Source organism: Lepidochelys kempii, chromosome 8 (assembly GCF_965140265.1).
Source record: "Lepidochelys kempii isolate rLepKem1 chromosome 8, rLepKem1.hap2, whole genome shotgun sequence".
In the NCBI taxonomy this organism is placed as follows: Eukaryota; Metazoa; Chordata; order Testudines; family Cheloniidae; genus Lepidochelys; species Lepidochelys kempii.
In genome coordinates, this window is record NC_133263.1 from 20019287 (window position 1) to 20038940 (window position 19654).

General features: G+C 44.7%; 1 protein-coding gene across 7 annotated transcripts in view; it reads right to left on the bottom strand.

The window, feature by feature from the left end:
- LOC140915685 (neuronal vesicle trafficking-associated protein 2-like) overlaps positions 1-19654 on the bottom strand; it is a 75534-nt gene that overhangs the window by 42217 nt on the left and 13663 nt on the right. For 2 of the 7 annotated variants that reach the window (XM_073355786.1, XM_073355787.1), the window contains one exon: positions 988-1138. The exons of 1 other annotated variant lie outside the window; for it this stretch is intronic. In XM_073355786.1, the coding sequence (XP_073211887.1) occupies positions 988-1116 (129 nt within the window). In that variant the 5' untranslated portion in view covers positions 1117-1138. Of the gene's footprint in view, positions 1-987; positions 1139-1983; positions 2356-9013; positions 9032-9124; positions 9607-19654 lie in introns of those variants that run through there. 4 more of the 7 variants (XM_073355780.1, XM_073355778.1, XM_073355784.1 and 1 more) reach the window with 3 other exon arrangements.

A 19654-nucleotide genomic window follows, 5' to 3' on the forward strand; every position in this document is an offset into this window, starting at 1 on the left:
TATTAGAAATATATGCACAAACATTGTTATGTATTTTCTATATATAATTTTGCTGTTATCATGAACCCTTGAGATTTAATCCTTCCCTCTGTCTTTTGTATCGACATGGCATTTACCGCTGTGGTATCTAGGCACCACACTGCAGCAAGCCTGTTTTTTTTTTCATAAGGAGCGGTGACAGTGGAATCTCTTGGATATTTGATCTCATTGTGAATGGTATCACACATTATCTCCCACTGTAACATTATTGACATATACCATCACTGTAGATAAATAGACAAAATGACTTCATAGTACATACAGTACCTTTAAAAAAAACAGCTCATAAACACCATCCAATCACAGGTGCCCATTTTTGAACATTTTAGTGCAGCACTTAAATTCTGTGAGTGTTGATTGGCTAGGAGAAAAAGCTGCTCCCTCACAGAAGCCAATGGGGGGAAAAAGAAGACATGGAATGACCCATTACCACATTTTCTATCGGGGACTTCAGTTGTTCTAATCAGATAAATCAAATTGAATTAAAATCAAATGGACTTTGAAAGGCCACAGTTAAGAAAACAAATCTTGATTTGCGTAATTAAAATTAGATACCCTTCAACTTTTGTTTATTACACAAGAGTCATCTCATCACTCTCAATGCAGATGCAGACTCACTTGCTCACATGATGCCTCTTTTATTGTCAAGATGCATTCTAAGATTTTTCCTATTTAATTTTAATGCCATTTTTAGGAAAAATATATTAAGCCTTTTCCCAACCTGCAATCACGAGGAAACATTTTCTGGTTTGCCTGTGTCAGTCTGTTGTGTTTTAAAAAAAAAAACACCAACAAAGAAATCCCTTTTTTATTGTGTTGCATTGATAAGGTAGAAGGATTGCATTTTAATGCTCATTAGAGACCAATAATGGAACAGGGCAGTGAAAAGAAGAGACCTGGTTGCTCTCTGTGAGGGTTTTTTTGTGTTTGTTTGAGGTGGGGGGTTACCTTCTCCGGAGCTGGAAACTGCAGGTGATTTACTTCCAAGGGTGTGATCAAAGGAACTGTCTGAAAACCATCTTCACTGGATGGTTGTTTGCTGTTCTTGTCACTCAAATTACTCCCCAGCTTCACCATTCTTGGACCTCACTTTCCAGACCTAAAACAATTCAAGATGACTGATGTTACAAGGGTATGGAGATGGGTGAGGGGGGGAAGGGGAAAGGAGATGGAGAAGAGGATTCTGCCTTACACTGCTCTATTGAATTCTTCGTATCAACCATTGCTCACTTGGGATTTTTTACTGGATTGCTAGAGACAAAGCATGTCAAATCTGGAACAACTTTCACTTTAACATGCATTAAACAAATAAAAACTTCTCGAAAGGCCCAAAGTGAGTCCAAATAAAACCTCTCACAATCCCACTAACACAGCAAGTATTGTTGCAGATCAAGACCGTGTTGCAAAAAGCCCTCGCACATGGGCCAAATTCCTCCCCTGCTGTAAATCTGCTGATGCCTGTGGACTTCTAGCAGGGATAAACTTGGCCCAGTATTTTTTTCATCACATATATTGTTTTAACCTTTTGGTGTCTGGAGCTATGAAAATCCTTGTTAGCAGACAACATAAAAAGTGCACAGAAGAGAATGCTGCTGAAACTGGTTCCCCTTGTTCTGTGGTTAATCCGATGATGGGGCTGCTATTACAGGCTGGACGCTGCTCTCCTATAGGCTATCTTTTGTTTAAAGAAGACAAAATATTAATATGAGAATGGGTTTCTGAGTGTCAATATAACCCCACCAAGCTTGATCCCCTGTCAGAGCGGGACAGGCACCCCCCAAATTGTGGCACAATGCAAGTCAGGCTCCGCTCTCATTGTCTGGTGGTGGTTGTGAAGCTATATAGGCACACCGGGGGTAGTGTACAACACACACACAAAACACACCAGCAACACCCCCCCCCCACACACACACACCCCATAGCCACAAATCTCCCTGTACTTACTGCAAAGCAAGCTTTATTGGGGAGGATCAGGCCGAGCTGTGCAGGACTGGGTTTTTCCTAGCGCAGGAAGGTGGTGCTGAATGGACAGCGCTCCGGTCTGCCGGCGCCTGGCTCCAAACGCTACTGACGGCGAAGCGGCGAGCGGAGGGCTGGGAGCAGCCCCAGCCCGCTGCGCGCGCGCACCTACACACGCAAATACGAGGGTAGCGGCTTCCATGTGGAATCTGGCACCCCCTGCTGTTTCAGTGCGTGGCCACAAGTGCTGCAGAGAAAAGTTCACTGAAGTCATGGGGCAGCCGGGAAAGCGCTTACCCACCGGCGCCACCTGGAGCCTGCTCCGGGAATGAAAGGGGAGTTTTCAGGTACAAGCAGGAGCAGCGATTCCGGCTTGTGCTCTGATGCTGCGCGGCGGTACCTAAGCCCGGAAACTGCTGTTTGTGCAACTGTGATTTAAGGTCCACCAACAATAAAGAGTTTTCCTAGACGGGGCTAAATCCTGCAGGCCTCACTCCAGACTTAATAAGGGGAAACGTCTATTGGCTCCAATTAGTAAATCTTGAGCGAAGGTTGCAGGATTTTGCCCCCTAAAGAAACAAGAAGGGGACTGGCTGCCTCATGGATTTAGTGCTGGGATACAACGCCTCTCACTTCTTAGTGCTTGGATCAACTCCAGTCAGGGCTGGTACTGAGTGAAAGTTATAACTACCCCCTGGCCTCTTGGTTGCCCTTTTGTGAAATGAGATGATGGAAGGTCTCATTCTGCTTCCAGAGGACAAGTTCCTATATTGCATAACCACCACCTCTTTGGTACTAACAGGCACAAAGGCTAAGAACTGACTGAGCTCAGACACTTAACTCTATCTACCTACATTTCAATTACACCCATAACCATAATATTTAGATGATAAGAAGTGGCCTTTGTAGGGTAGGGCTAAAACGCTTTGCTTAGGAGTAGAGAGTAACATGAGGCAATCTAACCCTGTTACTGGAGGTGCCCTAGCTGATTGATTATAAATATAAAACTTTGCCTCTAGGGCTCTCAATTTGGCATCTTTTACAAGTACTAAATTTACTTCTAAAAGGTGTGAACTGTTTGTGTAGAGAAGGCCTTTTGGAGCCCAGTTGTGACAATGCTGTTAAGTGATATCTTGGCACAGGCAAGACAAAGTCTTTCATTACAGTTCTGTGAGTTCATTCCAAGTGCTAAATATGGCTGTTGAGTGCAAGAAGCCCTGAGGGAGAAATTATTATAGACAAGGCTGTTAGCACTAGCTAGCATTAAGGTGCCCACACTTCCCATTATAAGAGCCTGTTTTGAGTAGCTTATAACTTTACCAAACTTTAACTGTTTTGGCTGAAACTTTCCATGCAGGCTGTCTGCCTCAGTCTGAATATTTTTTTTTACTGTATTCTATTTTATTTTTATTTGGGTTTCTCAGAAACATGCTAAGGAAAATACATTATTTTGCCCATGATGAAAAAATCTGGCCTCCTTTACTTCAAACAGTTGCTTTAGAGCAGGGACTTGACATTTGGCAGGGGGTGACCTTCGTGTCCAAACTCTGCCTTTTGCTGTCCCTGAAAAAAATCACCCAAATATGGCAAAAATAAGTTTTCGAAAAATCATAATTCACACATTTTCTGTTGACTCTTCTTGGATTTTAGCCGCTAAATTCCTGGAGGATTCCATCCACGCTGGGCATGTTCAAACTCAGGGCTGAGCAGGACTTTCCTTGCAAGTATAGCTCTGGGGTACTGCAAGGCTTGCTGGGTCCAGACACCTCAACTGAGAGTAGGGAGCCTGTCTCATCTGTGCTATCAATGTGCGCAGCTGGGCCCAAGGTTGACTGATTTGAATACAGAGAACACAAGAACCAGAACTGTTGGGAAGATGGCACAGGTAGATTGGAACAGGGAGACTGAGACTGGCGGCTGAGGGGGAAAGGGAAATTGGGGCTGGCTGGGCAAGGACACTTGGACTGGGAGCCAGGGAAGGAAATATGGAGGGAAACTGGGAGCCAGTAGGTGGGGAAAGACTGAGATCAGATGAAGAGCTTTGGGGAGATTGGGATGGGCTGGGCAAGGAGACTGAGACTGGGAACCAGTAAAGCAGGGGAAAGGAGATGAGTGGGGCTCTGATGGGGAACCAGAATGCAGGGGAAGAACTGGGATTGGCTGGACTAAGAGATTGGGACAAGGAGCTGGGGAGAGGGGGTAGAGGGGCACAAACACTGAGATTGGGTGAGGAGCCTGGAGAAGAAGATTGGGATAGGGAGCCAGTAGGGTCAGGGAACAGGGGCCAGAAGGGGTCCAACTGGAGGCCAACAGAGAGAGACAAACTGGATGAAAAGCCAGGAGGGGACAAATGGGACTGGCTGGTCAATGAGACTAGGACAAAGAATTGAGGGCTGGTTGGGCAATTGGGAAGGAGTCTGGGACTGGAAAGCTGTGGGGAGATGGAGGTTGAGGTAGAGAGTATGCAGGGGAGAGACTAAGACTTGCTGAGCAAGGAGGTGCAGACTAGGATGAGTAGTCTAAGGAGTGAAGACTGGGGCCAGCTAGGTGAAGAGACTGGGACTGGGATGAGGAGTCAGGTGTGGTGAAGAGAGAGGATTGGAACAGGGATCAGGTTGGAGGGGAGTGGGCAGAAAAGGGAATGCTTGGGAGGAAAGGAGAGAAGATTGATGCCCACTACAGCACTCTGCTTTCCAGAAATCCAGATTCCTGAGTCTCACTATTCTTCTGCTGTTAGCAAATATCTGTGCAACCCAGTGGCAATGTCCCATTTGCATCTAGTTCTGGTCCACACAGAGGATGACAACCTACTACTACTATCAGCTACTCCATTAGCTCAAGAGTCAGAAGTCTATGTGGTGTATCTAAAGGTTCCAAACCTGCTGATGGCCCATGTGGCAGTCAATAAGATGCCACATGATGGAATTTCTGTTTTTCTCAGTTTGCTTTTAGTAAAAAAAAAAAAAAAAAACAAAAACAAAAACAAAAACCAAACAAAACAGAAAATTATGCACATGTAACCCTAAATTAAAAGAACATTATTAAAGTTGCAAAGTCAAGCACTCATAAATCAGGGTCTACCAAATTCATGGCTGTGAAAATCGCATCATGGATTGTGAAATCTGGTCTCCAACCAGCAGCTGTGGAGGCAGAGTGGAGAGTGGCAGCTGGTGCCCAGGCGCCCAGCTCGGAAGGCAGCGTCACCCACCAGCAGCAGAGGAGAAGTAAAGGTGGCAATGACGTGACCTAATAGGCTTGCAACCCTCTTTTGGGTCCAGACCCCTATTTTGAATAACGCTGAGGAGAAATCACATGTTCTTTTGTGTTGGTCACGGCCTAAATAGCAGATGTTGTGGCTGTGTAACACATCTGCGAAATATGCTATTTATGCCGTGACCAACCTGCAAAAATTGTGTGATTTCTTAGCAATTTAAGTGGATCCTTACTCCTCAGTTAGGAAATGTCAGAGTTAGGTTGTCTGTGCAGTTCAGCTCCTTTGTGCAGTTTTAAATACATGATCGTATCGGTTTTTTCCACAGGATGCCCACCTAATTCAGTGCACAAGATGGACCTGCTTTGGCAATGAATCAGGGTTATGTAGTGAAGGAGACTGGGGTCTGTGAGACCCCTCCATTTGTTGCAGAAGTTGGAAGGTGCATAGTGAATTAGGCAGATTGCAGGAAGAGAAAAGACAGTGTAATAAGTAAAGCAATTTGAATGCTTCCCTGGAGAATCGGATTCTATTCCTGTCTGTGCCACAGTGTTCCTGTGTGAATTTAGTTAAGTCATTTAAATCAAACATCTCAGAGGTGGTCACTAACTGTATTTCCTTCATTTCCTTATGACTTTGGCACTGATGTGCAGAAGTATTGAGAACTCACAGCTGCAGCTGAAGTCTGTGTGGGAGTTGTGCTTCAAACACATGAAGTGCTATATAATGCTCTAAGTATTTTGAAAAATCAGGTCCGACGGTGTCTCAAATTAGACACCCAAAATAGTGAATACTTTTTACCTTAATCTCTCTGCACCTCAGTGCCCCCTCTGTAAAATGAAGATAATAATGCCTCCTCTTCTCACAGGCATTTTGTGAAGATAAACTGTTTGTGAAGCACTCAGATACTATAATGACAAGTACCACTGACAAGCCCATGAGAAAGTTAATAATTTTGTCTTCAGAACATGGTTTAAATAGTGTGTATGAACAAGGCATGGGTCAAAAGGAAAAAGTCTCTCATGCTGAGAGATTATGCCCCTTTTTTGACCAAGTAATAAAAGTTATACTTTTAAAAAAATTAATTGGCCATTTCTTTTCCTTAATTTTGAATTCATGTTAAATCCTGAACATTTTGCATATCTGAGCCTTATCCAAAGCCCACTGAAATTTTTCTCCAGACATATATGAAGATACTTTATATCTCATTATATTATTAAAGATACTTAGTGTAATTATCTGCTGCTGAGTACACACTGGAATTATACAGCTCCTCTACCAGCCAGATGACTATGTCACTCCAGGTACTCAAGTGAATGGTTATGAAACAATGTAATCACTTTGTGCCAACTTTTGTGCACTTCTTCTATGAGAAGCAATTCCTTAAAAATGGCATCCTGGCTTTCCATGTTTACTGTGTGTCAGTGATTTCCAGGTAAGAGTACTATGAAGTAAACGGATGTTTTTCTAACTTCCAGGCTTGCAAATTCACCCTGTGATCTCAAAGTCAAACCTCTCTTTCACATATATCAGCATAGGTGCTGGAACTCGGGGTATGGCAGAACCCCCTGGCCTGAAGTGGTTTCCATCATATACAGGGTTTATAGTTTGGTTCAATGGCTCTCAGCACCCCCACTATATAAAGCGTTCCAGCACCACTGTATATCAACACCAGTAAAGATCCAGCAAGCCAAATTATGTGCTCAGTGACACCTATGCAGCCCCACTTCCTTCAAATGATGTCATTAGTGACATTTGTGCAAATCTATGCCTTTCAAATTGTGCCTTCAGCACCACCTCCACAAACCCATCGAGACTGTGCTTGTGCTATGAAGAATGCAGGTACAAAAATGGGACCTGCTTACTCAGCATATTGACTCTATATATTCAGACTTATTTTAGTATTAAAATATTTTTCCTGATTGTTACTTCCATTACCCCTTCAGGGCCAACACAGATAAGGGGCAGCACACTGTACTCCACTCCTTCTTGTGCATTTACCAATAATATTGTTTATTAAATTCCATGAAGTTATACCTTGTAATACCATAGGTAACTGACTGGAACTAAATAAATAATTACGTTGAGGATACATGGGACAGAACAGAACCCCTCATTCTGCCTTAGCTCTCCAGGACTGACAGGTGTAAAAACATCTTTGACACTAAAAATAAGCAGGTATGGTTGTGAATATACACAGGAAATGCATCTAATGAAATTCCACAGTGCCATCATCTGAAAAGTGTGGCAACCTGATAAAGGGAAATTGCAGAATTTCCTCCACAAGACAGAGGAAATCCCTGTGGCTATTTTAGCAAGTGTAAACGCCTCATTTTCATTTGAAAATGTTTCTTTGAAAATCGCCAACGCTGATCTTCACAAAGAGATATGAAATAGCAGTAATAAACTTATAAAACTGGGTGATTCGTATAAAATTGACATTTTAAAGCTGTCAGCAAGATCCAAAGAGAGAGACACCATTAAGGCAGTGTATGGGAAAGCAAACTGAAACAACAAAGCAAACAGTAACTTACAGATTTTACTACAGAGTAAATACGTCTAACATTTCTACCCACACAAAGCAGATCAATGACTGGCAATAAGAGAAAGAAGCAACATGATCAACAGGAAATGCCATGGGTACACCAAGACAATTCTTCTGTCAACAGAAAATATGCCCCTTTTTATTCCTTTAATAAGAGACCCAGAGTCTATTGTTTTCTATTTCCAGCTAAACAAATCAGAATAGAATTATTGCTTTCATTACCAGTTAACAGTAAGGCCTAAGATTTGTAACTAGGTCTCAGATGTAGCATTTCACTAGATTTTTAATTTCTGCAACTTGTCAACAAGTATGTGATAGCTACAAAATAGCTGAACTTCTACATAATTTAAGAGTCCAAGATATAAATCATTCTACTCTCAATCTTCTTCTTATAAAATTACTATCTCCATTTTCCCCCATGGTCTATGATATATTAATATTTAAGCACATTTTCTCTTTCATTAAATATATTTCATGCACAAATGCATTTTCTTCACAGTTGTGCACACTACTTTATGTAGCAACATTATTTCCATCAAATATATATTGGAAATCTGGGAGCACAAGAGATCAATGGAAGAGTTTGGAGGTGTGTGGACAGGCATCAGGAATTACTGAGAGAGAAAGGAAAAACCACTGTAGCACTTTGAGAACTGAAGAACCACAGTTCTGCATGCCAAGGATAGTATTTGAAAATGTAGAGCAACTTCAGACAAGCCAGAACATGACAGTTCATAGGGGAAAATGAGACTATTCTGCTGAATTATTAGTTTTGCTTCTAAATCATCCACACAGAATAATTTTGAAAGGGATTCAGGAGGCTAACTTCTGGACGCAGAATAGGCCAAATGTGTCCCTTCCCTATTCTGATTCCACTGAAGTCAACAGATTTATGCCAGGGATGAAATTGGCCCTCTATCTGAAATAAGTGGTAATTCAGTATGTAAGCAAAATAATAATTCCAGAAAAGTTGAATATTTCTGCTAAAATGATCTCATTGACCACAGGTGTTGTAGATGGAAAAAGCTTCGCTGAAAGATTGTTCTACTGCACATTTCCCAGTGTTTTGTCCAGTCTAGTGTAACCGTTTCCAAGTAATGGGGCTTCTACCATTTTCCTCGGGAACTTATTCCACAGCCTACTTGGTTTTATAGTCAGGAAGATTTACCTTGTAATAGTTTCAGGGATATCACTAGTTTAAATGCAGTGTAACAAGTAAAGTAAAAAAGTAAATATACATGTTTTTAAGTAAGGCTTACCTAGTGGTAGTCCCAACTATGGAGCATTTCATCCAGCATGCAAAATTACAGCAACCGTGCTGACGTCTTGTCACACACATAATGACACCAAGGAACAACACAAAGCAGAAATAAAAGCAATTTTAAATGTTCATTTATTATTAACTTTAAAATATAGATGACAACATTCTGGAGGAGAAGCAGCATTTCTCAGTGCTTTGATGAACCTTTGAGCAACAGTTCTGTTCTTGTAATCGCTCTCCATTATTTGTCTGTACAACAATGTCAAATGTGCAGTAATTTCCACACTTTCATAATTAAAATAATTTATTCTCATCATGAACGCCAATAACATGCACAAACCAGCCATGCTCATAATCAACCTAGCAACATCCACAATTGAGCAAAGCCACTTATCTTACTCAGACACACTTAGAGCAATACCACAGAGCATCTCATTGACATGCCACATACACTGTGGAAGAAGCAAAAGGATCCAGTTCTAAGAAGTGCTGAAATCAATGGGAGGTGAAAGCACTCAGAATTTCTTAGGCCTCAGGAAGCACTAGGCATAATAATTCCCTTTTCCTCAGAGGTCTCCTTATCTTTTGCCACTGTCAAAAGAAAATGTAAACACATGTATTGATTTTCACAGCCTACAATGACAGTAGTAAAATTGTCATACATGCATGCAATCTCCATGGCACTGTCACCAGCTGATTAGTGATTGCTTGTGAATACTTATGGAAAAATCTCACTAGGTTTAATGCTCTTCCAGAGATTTTTCTCTTTTCCCCAGAATATAAGCTTCCATTTAAAAACAGTTTCATTTGCTATTATGGTTTGGTGCAAAACCAATTCTGCTCAACAAATCAAGGCCATGTTGTCTTGGTTACTGTGCAACCAGTATCCTATCATCATAGTTACATAAATACTTAGGCAATTACAATACTAGTCAAAATACAAACTTTGCTTATGTCATTGCAAATATATTTATAAGACCCTTAGCCTTGGTCTACACTAGGACTTTAGGTCGAATTTAGCAGCGTTAAATCGATGTAAACCTGCACCCGTCCACACAATGAAGCCCTTTATTTCGACTTAAAGGGCTCTTAAAATCGATTTCCTTACTCCACCCCTGACAAGTGGATTAGCGCTTAAATCGACGTTGCCGGCTCGAATTTGGGATACTGTGGACACAATTCGATGGTATTGGCCTCCGGGAGCTATCCCAGAGTGCTCCATTATGACCGCTCTGGACAGCACTCTCAACTCAGATGCACTGGCCAGGTAGACAGGAAAAGAACCGCGAACTTTTGAATCTCATTTCCTGTTTGGCCAGCGTGGCAAGCTGCAGGTGACCATGCAGAGCTCATCAGCACAGGTGACCATGATGGAGTCCCAGAATCGCAAAAGAGCTCCAGCATGGACCGAACGGGAGGTACGGGATCTGATCGCTGTTTGGGGAGAGGAATCCGTGCTATCAGAACTCTGTTCCAGTTTTCGAAATGCCAAAACCTTTGTGAAAATCTCCCAGGGCATGAAGGACAGAGGCCATAACAGGGACCCGAAGCAGTGCTGCGTGAAACTGAAGGAGCTGAGGCAAGCCTACCAGAAAACCAGAGAGGCGAACAGCCGCTCTGGGTCAGAGCCCCAAACATGCCGCTTCTATGATGAGCTGCATGCCATTTTAGGGGGTTCAGCCACCACTACCCCAGCTGTGTTGTTTTACTCCTTCAATGGAGATGGAGGCAATACGGAAGCAGGTTTTGGGGACGAAGAAGATGAGGAGGAGGAGGAGGTTGTAGATAGCTCACAGCAAGCAAGTGGAGAAACCCGTTTTCCCGACAGCCAGGAACTGTTTCTCACCCTAGACCTGGAGCCAGTACCCCCCGAACCCACCCAAGGCTGCCTCCTGGACCCAGCAGGCGGAGAAGGGACCTCTGGTGAGTGTACCTTTTAAAATACTATACATGGTTTAAAAGCAAGCATGTGAAAGGATTACTTTGCCCTGGCATTTGCGGTTCTCCTAGATGTAGTCCTAAAGCCTTTGCAAAAGGTTTCTGGGGAGGGCAGCCTTATTGCGTCCTTCATGGTAGGACACTTTACCACTCCAGGCCAGTAACACATACTCGGGAATCATTGTAGAACAAAGCATTGCAGTGTATGTTTGCTGGCATTCAAACAACATCCGTTCTTTATCTCTCTGTGTTATCCTCAGGAGAGTGAGATATAATTCATGGTCACCTGGTTGAAATAGAGTGCTTTTCTTCAGGGGACACTCAGAGGAGCCCATTCCTGCTGGGCTGTTTGCCTGTGGCTAAACAGAAATGTTCGCCGCTGTTAGCCACAGGGAGGGGGGAAGGTTGAGGGGGTAGTCACGCGGTGGGAGGAGGCAAAATGCGACCTTGTAACGAAAGCACATGTGCTATGTATGTAATGTTAACAGCAAGGTTTACCCTGAAAGAGTGTAGCCACTATTTTATAAAATGTGTCTTTTTAAATACCGCTGTCCCTTTTTTTTTCTCCACCAGCTGCATGTGTTTCAATGATCACAGGATCTTCTCCTTCCCAGAGGCTAGTGAAGCTTAGAAAGAAAAAAAAACGCACTCGCGATGAAATGTTCTCCGAGCTCATGCTGTCCTTCCACACTGACAGAGCACAGACGAATGCGTGGAGGCAAATAATGTCAGAGTGCAGGAAAGCACAAAATGACCGGGAGGAGAGGTGGCGGGCTGAAGAGAGTAAGTGGCGGCCTGAAGACAGGGCTGAAGCTCAAATGTGGCGGCAGCGTGATGAGAGGAGGCAGGATTCAATGCTGAGGCTGCTGCAGGACCAAACCAGTATGCTCCAGTGTATGGTTGAGCTGCAGCAAAGGCAGCTGGAGCACAGACTGCCACTGCAGCCCCTCTGTAACCAACCGCCCTCCTCCCCAAGTTCCATAGCCTCCACACCCAGATGCCCAAGAACGCGGTGGGGGGGCCTCCGGCCAACCAGCCACTCCACCACAGAGGATTGCCCAAAAAAAAGAAGGCTGTCATTCAATAAATTTTAAAGTTGTAAACTTTTAAAGTGCTGTGCTTAAAGTGCTGTGTGGCATTTTCCTTCCCTCCTCCACCACCCCTCCTGGGATACCTTGGTAGTCATCTCCCTATTTGTGTGATGAATGAATAAAGAATGCATGAATGTGAAGCAACAATGACTTTATTGCCTCTGCAAGCGGTGATTGAAGGGAGGAGGGGAGGGTGGTTAGCTTACAGGGAAGTAGAGTGAACCAAGGGGCGGGGGGTTTCATCAAGGAGAAACAAACAGAACTTTCACATCGTAGCCTGGCCAGTCATGAAACTGGTTTTCAAAGCTTCTCTGATGCATACCGCGCCCTCCTGTGCTCTTCTAACCGCCCTGGTGTCTGGCTGTGCGTAACCAGCAGCCAGGCGATTTGCCTCAACCTCCCACCCCGCCATAAACGTCTCCCCCTTACTCTCACGGATATTGTGGAGCACACAGCAAGCAGTAATAACAGTGGGAATATTGGTTTCGCTGAGGTCTAAGCGAGTCAGTAAACTGCGCCAGCGCGCCTTTAAACGTCCAAATGCACATTCTACCACCATTCTGCACTTGCTCAGCCTGTAGTTGAACAGCTCCTGACGACTGTCCAGGCTGCCTGTGTACGGCTTCATAAGCCATGGCATTAAGGGGTAGGCTGGGTCCCCAAGGATACATATAGGCATTTCAACATCCCCAACAGTTATTTTCTGGTCTGGGAAGAAAGTCCCTTCCTGCAGCTTTTGAAACAGACCAGAGTTCCTGAAGATGCGAGCATCATGCACCTTTCCCGGCCATCCCACGTTGATGTTGGTGAAACGTCCCTTGTGATCCACCAGAGCTTGCAGCACTATCGAAAAGTACCCCTTGCGGTTTATGTACTCGCCGGCTTGGTGCTCCGGTGCCAAGATAGGGATATGGGTTCCGTCTATAGACCCACCACAGTTAGGGAATCCCATTGCAGCAAAGCCATCCACTATGACCTGAACATTTCCCAGGGTCACTACCCTTGATATCAGCAGATCTTTGATTGCGTGGGCTACTTGCATCACAGCAGCCCCCACAGTAGATTTGCCCACTCCAAATTGATTCGCAACTGACCGGTAGCTGTCTGGCGTTGCAAGCTTCCACAGGGCTATCGCCACTCGCTTCTCAACTGTGAGGGCTGCTCTCATCTTGGTATTCATGTGCCTCAGGGCAGGGGAAAGCAAGTCACAAAGTTCCATGAAAGTGCCCTTACGCATGCGAAAGTTTCGCAGCCCCTGGGAATCGTCCCAGACCTGCAACACTATGCGGTCCCACCAGTCTGTGCTTGTTTCCCGAGCCCAGAATCGGCGTTCCACCACATGAACCTGCCCCATTAGCACCATGATGCATGCATTGGCAGGGCCCATGCTTTCAGAGAAATCTGTGTCCATGTCCTGATCACTCACGGGACCGCGCTGACGTTGCCTCCTCGCCCGGTATCGCTTTGCCAGGTTCTGGTGCTGCATATACTGCTGGATAATGCGTGTGGTGTTTAATGTGCTCCTAATTGCCAAAGTGAGCTGAGCGGCCTCCATGCTTGCCTTGGTATGGCGTCCGCACAGAAAAAAGGCGCGGAACGATTGTCTGCCGTTGCTCTGACAGAGGGAGGGGCGACTGACGACACGGCTTACAGGGTTGGCTTCAGGGAGCTAAAATCAACAAAGTGGGTGTCTTTACATCAAGGAGTATTTCAGGCAGGACTTCACGGAGGGTTCCAATAAGAAATGGTGCACCTAAGTTATCGTTCTTATTGGAACAAGGAGGTTAGCCTGGCCTCTGATTGATACATGGCTAGATTTACCTCGCTGCACCTTCTCTGTGAGTGACTGCAGTGTGACCTAGAGGAATGAGTCCCCTAGACAGGGGAGGAGGCAAATGAGTACAAAACAAATCTGGTCTATTTCTTGTTTTGACCCACTCCATCTATCTTTTACATCTTTGGCTGGCAGCAGACGGTGCAGAAGGACTGCATGCCATCCACATCTCATGGCTGCTCGGCAGAAGATGGTACAGTACGACTGCTAGCCATCCTCATCTCTTGCCTGCCTGGCAGAAGATGATACAGTACGACTGCTAGCAGTCCGTATCGCCTGCCCGCTCACCATAAGACGGTTCAATAGGACTGACTGCAGGACTAAAGAGAATGACCTGGTCAAGTCACTCCAAATTTAGTCCCTGCGCCCATGTCTGCCCAGGCGCTCCCAGCCGACCTGGCCAGGAGCACCTCGGACACGACGAGGATGACTACCAATCGTATTGCACCGTCTGCTGCCAGAAGGCAATGGGTTGCTGCTACTGTGCAGCAAAGCCGTACCGCGTCTGCCAGCACCCAGAAGACATAGGGTGACGGTTACCTGAGCGGGCTCCATGCTTGCCGTGGTATGGCGTCTGCACAGGTAACTCAGGAAAAAAGGCGCGAAATGATTGTCTGCCCTTGCTTTCACGGGGGGAGGGAGGGTGGGAACGGGATCCTGACGATATGTACCCAGAACCACCCGCGACAATGTTTTAGCCCCATCAGGCATTGGGATCTCAACCCAGAATTCCAATGGGCAACGGAGACTGCGGGAACTGTGGGATAGCTACCCACAGTGCAACACTCCGGAAGTCGACTCTAGCCTCGGTACTGTGGAAGCGCTCCGCCGAGTTAATGCACTTAATGCACTTAGAGCATTTTCTGTGGGGACACACACACTCGAATATATAAAACCGATTTCTAAAAAACCGACTTCTATAAATTCAACCTTATTCCGTAGTGTAGACATACCCTTAAATAGTTGGATCCTGTTTTCTTTCATACCTACAGGACCTACTGTACCCATACACAAAAAATTACATACACTGCTAAATCAGCTTTAAGCCACCTCCCAAAGGAGCAACAAAACTCTATCGCCTGCTAAACTAGAGGTCATAAAAATGTAGCGGAAGCCTTGAGGAAATACTTAAAAGTTAAAACAGGGAGTTGCCTACTGGAGGTTTCCCTAAATGCACGGTTCACTGTATATTAATGTTCAGTGTAGCTGAAGATCACCTTGCTATTCTGGTCAAGCTCCGCCTAACATCGCAAGCTCTGCTCACAGCCCTAAAGGCTGCTCAAAATCCCAAAACAGCTCAATGCTTCTGCTGAAATAATCAGAAAACAGCTAACAATGTTAATATTTAATTAACATCACTATGGCTAAGTGTTAATATCCTGACTGGGTTTCAGGCTGTAAAATCATGTATGGAGGTGCAGAGGAATCCTGCTGACTGACCCTAGTAGCCAGAACAGACATGTACACAGTGGTGAGCTGGAGCTGGTTTGCACCGGTTCACTAGAACCGGTTGCTAAATTTAGAATCCGCGAGGGACAACGGGTTCTAAAAGGACTTCTAAATTTAACAAGCCAAAAGTGGCGCCTTAGGCACCGACTCCATGGGTGCTCCAGGGCTGGAGCACCCAAAGGGAAAATTTGGTGGGTGCAGAACACACACCGGCAGCTCCCCGCCCCACCCCCAGCTCACCTCCACTCCACCTCCGCCCCTGAACGCACTGCCCCGCCCTGCTTCTCCGCCCCCATCAGGCTTCCCACGAATCAGCTGTTTGCACAGGAAGCCAGGGCAGGCTGAGAAGCAGGCTGCAGCTTCCTGCTCAGGCCCAGGGAGGCGGAGGTGAACTGGGGTGGGGATGCGAGGAGGGCCGCCCGCGCTGCAGCAGGTAACCCAGGGTGGGAGGCGTGCAGGGGAAACTTTTGATGTGATCAGTGGGGGAGCAGCCACTCACCCTGCCCCCCACCTAGCTACGTTCCCCTGCCCCGAGGAGCCAGAGGGACCTGCCAGATGCTTCCTGGGAGCTGCCTCAGGTAAGCACCTCTGGGACTCCCCACCTCGCCGCCCGGCAGGTGCCTCTGGCTCTTAGAGGCGGGGTGGGCACCCACTATGGTGGCCTATGACACCCTTCTGCCCGGTTCTGGGGGCAGTCAGGGGACAGGGGTGGATGAGGCAGGGGTCTTGGGGGGGCATCAAGGAATGCGGGGGGGGGGGTTGGATGGGGCAGGAGTCCCCAGGGGGCAGGGGTGGGGCAACGACCGCCTCATGGGGTGAGGAGGGAACCAGTTGTTAAGATTTTGGCAGCTCATCATTGAATGTACCATTAACTTCACTCAGGAATGCAAAAGACTGATCCATTGCTCTGTAACTATCGTAATCACTTGCACTCCTGTAAATTGAATGCAAAGGGGTACCTGCTCAGACCAACCCCTGAATTGACTGTAAGTGGCTCTGTTTTACTTGTAACTCTTCCTGTATACCTGTGTGCTGGCAAGTGGTAATGAAGTCTTACAGTGACATGTGATCATGTCACCTGAACTGGAATCGGTCTTTAACCTGGTGTTTTTCCATTGAGAAGGAGGGGTGGGAACCCAGAGGGGGACAAATGATTCCCGCCTTATGCAAAAGATATATAAGTTGGTGGAACAGAACAAAGGGGGCAGCCGTCATGAGAAATCCCCTAGCTACCACCTGAGCTGGAACAAGGGCTGTACCGGGGAAAGGATTGTGCCCAGATTAGGAAGGCATCCAGTCTGTGAAAGAAACTTATTGAAACATCTCTGAGGCTGAGATTTTATCTGTATTCAGTTTTATTACTGTATTAGACTTAGACTTGCATGTTTTATTTTATTTTGCTTGGTAATTCACTTTGTTCTGTCTGTTACTACTTGGAACCTCTTAAATCCTACTTTCTGAATTTAATAAAAACACTTTTTACTTATTATTTAATCCAGAGTATATATTAATACCTGGGGGGAAGGGGGCAAACAGCTGTGCAAACCTCTCTATCAGCGTTATAGAGGGCGAACAATTTATGAGTTTACTCTGTGTAAGCTTTATACAGGGTAAAACTGATTTGTTTAGGGTTTGGACCCCATTGGGAGTTGGACATCTGAGTGTTAAAGACAGGAACACTTCTTAAGTTGCTTTCAGTTAAGTCTGCAGCTTTGGGGCACATGGTTCAGACCCTGGGTCTGAGTTGGAGCAGACTGGCGTGTCTGGCTCAGCAAGACAGGGTGCTGGAGTCTCAAGCTGGCAGGGAAAGCAGGGGCAGTAGTCTTGGTACATCAGTGGGCAGTCCCAAGGGGCTTTCTGTGATCCAACCTGTCACACCCATAATTTCATATATTGCCCTGCATTGAGCACATACCCATCTAGATTTCTTATTAAAAAGTCAAAGTAATTTATTTGTAGTTTGAAAAGAAAACTGAAAAATACTATTCCTACCCAGAAACAAGATGAAATGGCATTTGCTTCTCTTTTCTGGGGTAACTGTTAAGGGATATCAAGGGAGGGTCATTTGATTGCTGAACTCTGATGCATATGATCTGATGTGCTGAGGTTTCACTGCTTATTCCTTGTTCCTTTTAATGAATCAATTTTAAATAATTTATTTCTTGTGGGTGACAACTCTTTTTTCCTGTTGATGATGCCACTTGTCTGGTTCACATAGGAATGTTATTACTCAGCACAATACACATTATTTCATCTACAGTTTATGTTTAGCACTTCAAATTAAGAACACAAAATACTATAACTGGAATATTGTTCACTGTGCTTTAGGTGTTTGAGTTGATGTTCATGGTGTGGATTGCACTTTGCATAGGGTCTGCATACTGGAGCTGATTCTTCTTTCAGATTTGTTTTTCAGAAGTTTAACTCCTTTGATTTCAGTAGAATTACCCCTGCTTATATCAGTGTATTTGAAATCAGGCCACTATTGTCAGAAGCCAGACTTCACTACTATTCCAATACTGGGCCCTATTCAGCACTGCCTTGCAATCCCTTTGTGCTAGCCAAGCTAACACAAAGAGGCTGTAGAACAAGTCTAAAGTGCCCCAGAGAATACCCTCAGTGCAAGGGTACTCTACTCCCACCTACCACTCTGGCATAAGGGGCATCCTAGAGTGATCTGGGAATGGAGTGGAGGCAGGGCACAGGCATGCCAGAGAAGGGAGAGGGATGGATCAGAGATGGGAGAGGCCATAGCCAACCTGAACCCAGGCTATTTAGTGTCCCTGTAAAGAGCCACAGAAGTCACACTGGTTTCAGAGTAACAGCCGTGTTAGTCTGTATTCGCAAAAAGAAAAGGAGTACTTGTGGCACCTTAGAGACTAACCAATTTATTTGAGCATAAGCTTTCGTGAGCTACAGCTCACTTCATTGGATGCATATTGTGGAAACTGCCATGCTAAAACTGGGATATAATACTGGGTGCTAAACTAGCTCACCCCCACAGCCTCTGAATACGGCACATTCAAACTACCTTCCCCCGGTCGCTGCACTGACAGCTGTACCAGCAAAAAGCTCAACCTATCTCATTGGGTCTTTTTCTCCCCAACCATGCACCCTGTATAGTCATTTACACATGTGCACAGTGAGTGCAATATGGGGGTAACATATTACCAAATAACAATGGCAGCTATACACACCCACTTCAGGCAGGTATACACACAAACTACACAAAGTGCAAAATAGTGAAGAATCAGGTCCATTGTTATGTAGTGTAATTTCTTCCTTTTAAAGTCAATTTAGCACAGCTGTGGAGAGTGAAGTCCATATTTATTATCCAAAGAACATGAACAGCATGGGCATTCTTCCTTCACATTAGCTCATTTCATCGGATGCAGCCACTGAACGCATCCGATGAAGTGAGCTGTAGCTCACGAAAGCGTATGCTCAAATAAATTTGTTAGTCTCTCAGGTGCCACAAGTCCTCCTTTTCTTTTTGCGAACACAGACTAACACGGCTGCTACTCTGAAACCTGTTAGTAGTAGTTTACTCAGAAATAACCAACTCTAGAGCTCACAATCTGGGATTTACATACATTAAAGAAGCTTCAGACAGCTTTTCATATTGTCAGGACTGCAGAAATAGAATGACCAACCCATAAACAATAAAAAAAAAAAAAATTCTGACCCTACATATCTATTAAGCAAACAGAGAGACAAGATGGGTGAGGTAATATCTTTTATTGGACCAACTTCTGTTGGTGAAAGAGGAAAGCTTTCAACCTCTGTGTAAGCTCAGATGCTTGCCTCTCTCACCAATAGAAGTTGGTCCAATAAAAGATATTACCTCACCAACCCTGTTTCTCTAATATCCTGGTATCGACACAGCTACAACACCACTGCGTATTAAGCAAATATCAAGGGACTTACAAACTTTTACTCTTCCTGAAAAAATGATCATGTGCTTATCTGAATATTTTTCTTTCCCCAAGCTGAAATGTCAACTATTTTGAGTAACATTAAAATATTATTCTACAACACATCACTGTTCAAAATGAGAACTTTAATGCAAGAGTACTCAATCAAAAAGGTACAGCCTAGTTATTTACTTGCAGTTTATCATTAGGAAAACTGAGCTTAAACCCTCCCAAGTGTTTTGCTGCTTGATGATACAACCACTAGCATGTTATTAAAGCTCAACGCTGCTGAAATTTTAGTCATTATATCTGCAAATGCTGAGACATTTTGAAATGAAAATTTGTTCTTTCATAAGAATAAGAAAGGTCTAAGAATAACAGATAAATGTTTTATCTATAGAGAGGAAATACAC